The 6065-nt window shown below is 44.4% G+C and overlaps 1 protein-coding gene across 2 annotated transcripts in view; it reads right to left on the bottom strand.

Moving 5' to 3' along the window:
• Positions 1–838: 838 nt before the first annotated feature.
• The window catches only part of cdh13 (cadherin 13), a 594061-nt gene continuing 588834 nt past the window's right edge, over positions 839–6065 (bottom strand). For both annotated transcript variants that reach the window (XM_062961847.1, XM_062961846.1), the window contains one exon: positions 839–4044. In XM_062961847.1, coding sequence (XP_062817917.1) covers positions 4037–4044 — 8 coding nt within the window. In that variant the 3' untranslated portion in view covers positions 839–4036. The remainder of the gene's footprint in view (positions 4045–6065) is intronic.

Raw genomic sequence — 6065 nt, 5'->3', positions numbered from 1 at the left:
GGAAAGACAGTACATGTGTGGCATACAGGCCCAGAAAGCACACATACTTGCCAGTGCCTGCAGCTGAGCACCTCCCTTCTCTAGAGTAAGAATTTCTGTGCTCGGCTGCAGGCACTGGCAGGTGTGCACTTTCTGGTCCTGCATGCCACACACGTACTGCCTTTCCAAGGAGAGCGAGTGTGTGGTGTCCAGAAAGTTCTGGGAGGTGTTCGGCTGCAGGCATGCGTGCTTTCTCTTCTGGGCTACACCATGTCAGCCAGCCACACACTCTTTCCATTCCAAGGCATTTTAAGGAGGCTTCCCACTTCCAGGTAAGGAAAAGTGATGACTTCCTGGAAGAGGAGAGTAATTTTCAGGGAATTAGGGTTTCTTTTTGGTTTATAATAAAAAGATCAAACTGTGATGCCGAAAATCAGGCTTGGAGTCAGAATCGCTCCTGCTTTCTTCCGTGTCCAACTGATTTTCTTACAGGGAGTTCCCATTACGTGCTCCCGAAGTACCGAAAGAAACGAAATAAACAAAGGAAACGGGAGAAATGTATTCTGCGCACAACTCATGCCAAACTGCATTAATTCAATGGTGTAGCTGCACCCTGAATGATGTTAAGGTGAGCTTTGATGTGTTGGCGAGTTTGGTAGAGAAGGCAAAGAAGCTTGTAAAACTACAACTCCCATTATTCTCTGGCATTGCCTCATGGTAGTTTAAGTAGTCTCGAGCTGCATTAATTATTCAGTGTAGATAAAACTGAAGGAAATAAACACTCAGTCATTTCGTGATAACAGCATCACCACCTGCCAAGAAGACACAGTTTGCTATTTGGTAGAAGAGTATGAAAAACTAAAGGTACGGTTGGATTTATTTAATGACTTGGAAGGGGAAAAAAAAAGAAAGCTCTTGTCAGAACAGAGATCGTATGACATAGAAAGAAGTGCCGGAAAACATACAGTAGGAGGTGTGGGTTCTGTCCCAACCCAAATCCAACCCGTGATATACAGAACGATGCGACATTCTATTGCATAAGAAAGCTCTGCGATTCAAACTTTAAATAAGCAACTTTATTAAAAGAGTCTATGACACTTACCTTACCCCCTAGTAGTTACTGCCCTGGTTCTATTAAAAGCCACAGTTCTGTTCCTTAATACTTCTCTCTCTTGTATTGTATTTATTTTTTTTGCTAATTATCTCCCCCACCCATTCCCCGCCCCCCTTTTATTATAAAAACAATTTGGTGTGAGCTTCGTGGATCATTTACAATTTATTAACAGGATGGTCGTCTCGATGATACAGTTAAAAGAGTTTTCTGTTTACCTTACATGCTCACTGAATAATATAGTTTTCTTTCCCTTTAATTAAAAAAATGGATTCATATTCATACACCATGATTGAACACCCTTGATTCCTATGGGTTTGTTTTTTTTGCAAACAAGTGTGGTTTTCCTTGCACAAAAAAAAGGAAAAAGAAAAAAAAGGAGAGCTCTTGTGTTAGTTTTCATTTTGAACTGTGTGTGTACCTGTGTGTGTATGTATGTGTATATACTAGCTTCAAAACAAATTATATATGTATATATTTATATAACAACATTATTATTATTATTTTTTGCCTAGGTGGGTCCAAGCGTCGTCGTATAATGAGAGCTAGCCTTCATAGGGGTCGAGAGAGAACTTGTTCATAATTATGAATTCAGTGACTGGGGAGATTTATGGGAAATTTTTAAATAATGGTGAGTTTGAGTGACATCTGTCAGTTCTCCAAAACCATGAAGGAACTGGGTACCAGAATAATTTCCATCATAAATTATGACTAGAAGTTTGAGTAGTGATATAGTACGTTTATGCATAAAGAGATGGAAAACATGTGATTCTACAAGTGTTTTTGAACACAATCGCTCATCATCCCTTGATTCTTGGGGATGATGGGAGTCTGTGTCAAAGTGTAATGATATGATTCTTATTCTTATATTTTGACACAACTGCCTTTAATCAACCATACTCAGATCTCCATATCTGTGGGTTTCAATTTTGGATTTGTTTATCGTATTTACTCGATTCTAATGCTCACCTTTTTTGGCTAAATTACCTTTCCAAAATTAGGATGGGCATTAGGCTTGTGCAATCCGGGTAAACCTTGAACTGTTTTGTGTCTGGCTTTTAGCGGGGCCCCCGATCCATGTTTTGGGAGTCTCCCGAAATTGGGAGGGCGGATTTCTGTTTCGCTCTAGGCTGCTGAAAGATCCTTTTTCTTACTCTAGAGGAGGTGCTCAGCTGCAGGCAGGTGAACACTATAAGGAGGTTTCTTATCTGGTCCTCTACTCTAGAGGAGAGCACTTGTCCTCAGACAGGCGCACACACTTTCTGGGCCTGGATGCCACACGTACAGTCTCCAAGACAAGGAGGCAAGTTCTGTTTCTTACTCTAGAGGAGGCACTCCGCTGCAGCAGGCGCATGCACTTTCTGGGCCTGCATGCCACACACACACTCTCTCTTTCCAATGAAGTAAACTGCTCATGAAAAGCAGGTGAGGATTGGCTTCGGCTTGCTTTTGTGTTGAACGGATTTTCGTATTGGGACGCAGCTTCCTGAAGGTAACGAAAGAACGGATGTAACGAAGGAAAACGGATCCACGCACAACTCTAGTGCGCATTAGATTTGCGTAATAGGTGGGCTTTAGGGTTTTGGAAATTGAGGTGTGCATTAGATTCGGTGGCGCATTAGACTCGAGTCAATACAATATGGTCTCTCTAAAAATCTCTAGTGCGACTTCTGCCATAAATTGATTGGAGAGAACATCTCTCCAGGAATGTCTATGTCTTCCAGTGCAATTCTATGGAAGTTGATCACAGAGCTGCACTAGAGGACGTAGGTATTCTTAAAGAGATGTTCTTTCTGGATATAAGAGAAGAGACGGATTGGCCATTCCTTAGGGGTTTGATTTTACCTTTCTCAGGTGTGTCAGGTTTTTGAGAGTAGGCTTAAAACCCACGGCAGCTCGAATGCTATTACACAGGCAACAGCACTATGGTTCCATTTGCTATGCTTCCATCCTGTGCAGAAGTCCTTCTGTCGTTATTGTTGGGTGCCTTCAAGGCATGTCGAACTTGGGGCAGCCCTAAGGTGACTCTATCACGGGGTTTTCTGAGGCTGAGAAAGTGTGGCTTTCCCATGGTTTCCATAGCCAAACGGGCATCCGAACCCAGTCTTCCAGAGTTGCATCCCAATGCTCAAACCACGACACCAGGCTGGCTACTGAAACTATAAGCAAGTCTTCTATGTGAAAGGGAAGGCAGATGAATCAGTTGTACATGATGCTCAAAGAAGGCTTTCTCTTCATATAAAAACAAAGAAAGGGATGCCACGAATGTGGCCATTGTTGACTCTCTCTCTCTCTCTTACGCTCTCTCCTTTGGGTTAAACCATTGTATACGCAGCGTATGCGGTTAGTGTTGGCCTTACTGGTATCGGTCATCATCCCGCCCCTGTGCTATTCTCTGCCCCACTGACCACAAGCCTACGGTGAATGCCATACAAAAGCTAACCCTATTGTATATCTCTTCTCTCTATATAAATATATATACATATACATACACTCATACATATACAAATACTAACCCACAGACAATTTTTTTTAAACAGTTGAATAGCAACAAGTCAACAGAGAGGAAGGGAAATGGAGTCATTTGGCGACCCTGCTCCCAGAAGGTCAGGCATTCGCTGCCGTGGTCTCTTGGTTAACGTCTTTATTTTGCGGTTGTCGTTGTCGTTTGATTTTTCAACCACTCGGCATGCGATCTCATACCAACCGCTGGTCTTGCGTGAAGGAATCCGTCGGTCGAGCCGGAGCCAGGCTGGAGGTTTCGTCAGATACAATCGTGCAGCTGGAAGGAAGGATGGAGTGAGGTTGCAAAGTGCCAAATCCGGAGCGACGGAGGCTGAGGAGGGGAGGAATCGTAACAGTCAGAGGTGACCTTCCGATCGGGATGGAGATCCTTCGCTTGTCACCGAGGCAGCGCGCGAGGCCAGCTTCAGGGGTCAGCAGGCGTTACAGGCCTAAGAGATGGGCAGGAAGGAGTGGTTAGTAGGACACTAAGGGCCATTGACATACATCAGTCCACAGTAGACCTCAAGAAGAACGTGAATCAATACTGCGATGGGGAAGCTCAAAAAGCCAAAGCAATTTTGGGCTACAGTGAACACCCATACTCCTTGCCAATGTTCCTCTTTTGCCCCATGGACATCTACGGCCTTCTTGCCAATGTGCCTCTTTTCCTCCATAGATGGTTATGGTCTCCTTGCCAATGTTCCTCTTTTTCCCTATAGACATCTACGGCCTCCTTGCTAATGTGCCCATGATGTCAACAGTCTCCATACCAATGTACCTCTGTTCCTCATAAGATGCCTCAACCTCCCTTCCCAATGTGCCTATGACTCCCAGAGATGCCTACAGCCTCCTTGCCTCCTTATAGACATCTCAGCCTCCCCTTCCCACTGTATCCATGACCTTCATAGATGCCTACAGCCTCCTCGCCAATGGACTTCTGTTCCTTTTAGACATCTATGGCCTCCTTGCCAATATGCCCATGAACCTCCATAGATGCCTACTGCCTCCTTGCCAATGGATCTCAGTTCCTTTTAGACATCTAAGGCCTCCTTGCCAATATGCTCATGAACCCACATAGATGACTATGGCCTCCTTGTCAATGTGCCTCTATTCCCATAGACGCAAATGGCCTCTGTACCAATGTGCCTCTGTTCCTCAAAGATGTCTCAGTGTCCCTTCCCAATGTGCCCATGAACCTCCGTAGATGCCTACAGCCTCCTTGCCAACGTGCCTGTTTGTCATAGCCGCTTATGACCTCCTTGCCAATGTGCCTATGATTCCCATAGATGCCTAAAGCCTGTTTGCGAACGGGCCTCTATTCCTTATAGATGTCTTAGCCCTCCTTGCCAATGTGCTTATGACCCTCATAGATGCCTACAGCCTCCTTGTTAATGGGCCCACGAACCCACGTGGATGCCTATAGCCTCCTTGCCAATATGAACCCACATAGATACCTATGGCCGCTTTGCCAATGTGCATCTGTTTCTCATAGACGTCTCAGCCCGCCTTCCCAAGGTGCCTATGACCCCCACAGACACCTACAACCTCCTTGTTAATGTGCCCATGAACCCTCATAGATGCCTACAGCCTCCTTGACAATATGAACCCCCACAGAAGCCTATGGCCTCTTTGCCAATGTGCATCTGTTTTTCATAGACGTCTTAGCCCGACTTCCCAATGTGCTTATGACCCTCATAGATGCCTACAGCCTCCTTGTTAATGGCCCACGAACCCACATAGATGCCTACAGCCTTCTTGCCGATGGTGCCTGTGCTCTGAAGCCATGTATATGATACGAATGAGGAAAAAAGCAACAACGCCACACATCCTATTACAAACTAGTAATTTACCACTGTCAGAAACACGTACAGTCATATTAAACATCTTCCCCCGAGTACAGACTTCGAACGGCATCAAGGTTTAATCTTCAGAAGTGCTGCTTTCACCTCTGAGAAATATCTGATAAAAAAATGGCTTGCGGAAGGCATAATATTTCCAGATGATCAAGTATCTGTGGCTTATAGAAACACTTATCTTTTACGTGTATTCTTCATTTGTTTCCAATGGGCATAATGTATAGACTCCTGAAATGTATTTATCTATTTTCTGGGTGCAGTCAAAGAAGGGCATATTCTCCATCTCATCCGTTTCTGTCACTGCAGTGAGTCCAGAGACGGGAAACAAAGGATGCTGGAAGGCAATGCTTAGAGATTCGGAATTGGATCCACATTTGGACACAAACAAAGGGAACCGAGTTTCTCCAGGCTTTCTTTCCTATGGCAGCCTCCCCATTTCCCTGAAAAGCTACATAGAGGTTCCACCCACAAGAAAGCCTTTGAAAACCATGCATAATTTCCAAGGCCTATTCAACACGAGAAAGTATTTCAAAGCAGTGTCATTTTTGAAGAATATTCACAATTCTGGACATTTTCTGCACAAAATTAACCCATATTTGTTTTGCACAGACAAT

Source organism: Anolis carolinensis, unplaced genomic scaffold, assembly GCF_035594765.1.
Source record: "Anolis carolinensis isolate JA03-04 unplaced genomic scaffold, rAnoCar3.1.pri scaffold_9, whole genome shotgun sequence".
Lineage (NCBI taxonomy): Eukaryota > Metazoa > Chordata > Lepidosauria > Squamata > Dactyloidae > Anolis > Anolis carolinensis.
This window is presented reverse-complemented; position numbering and strand designations above follow the sequence as displayed.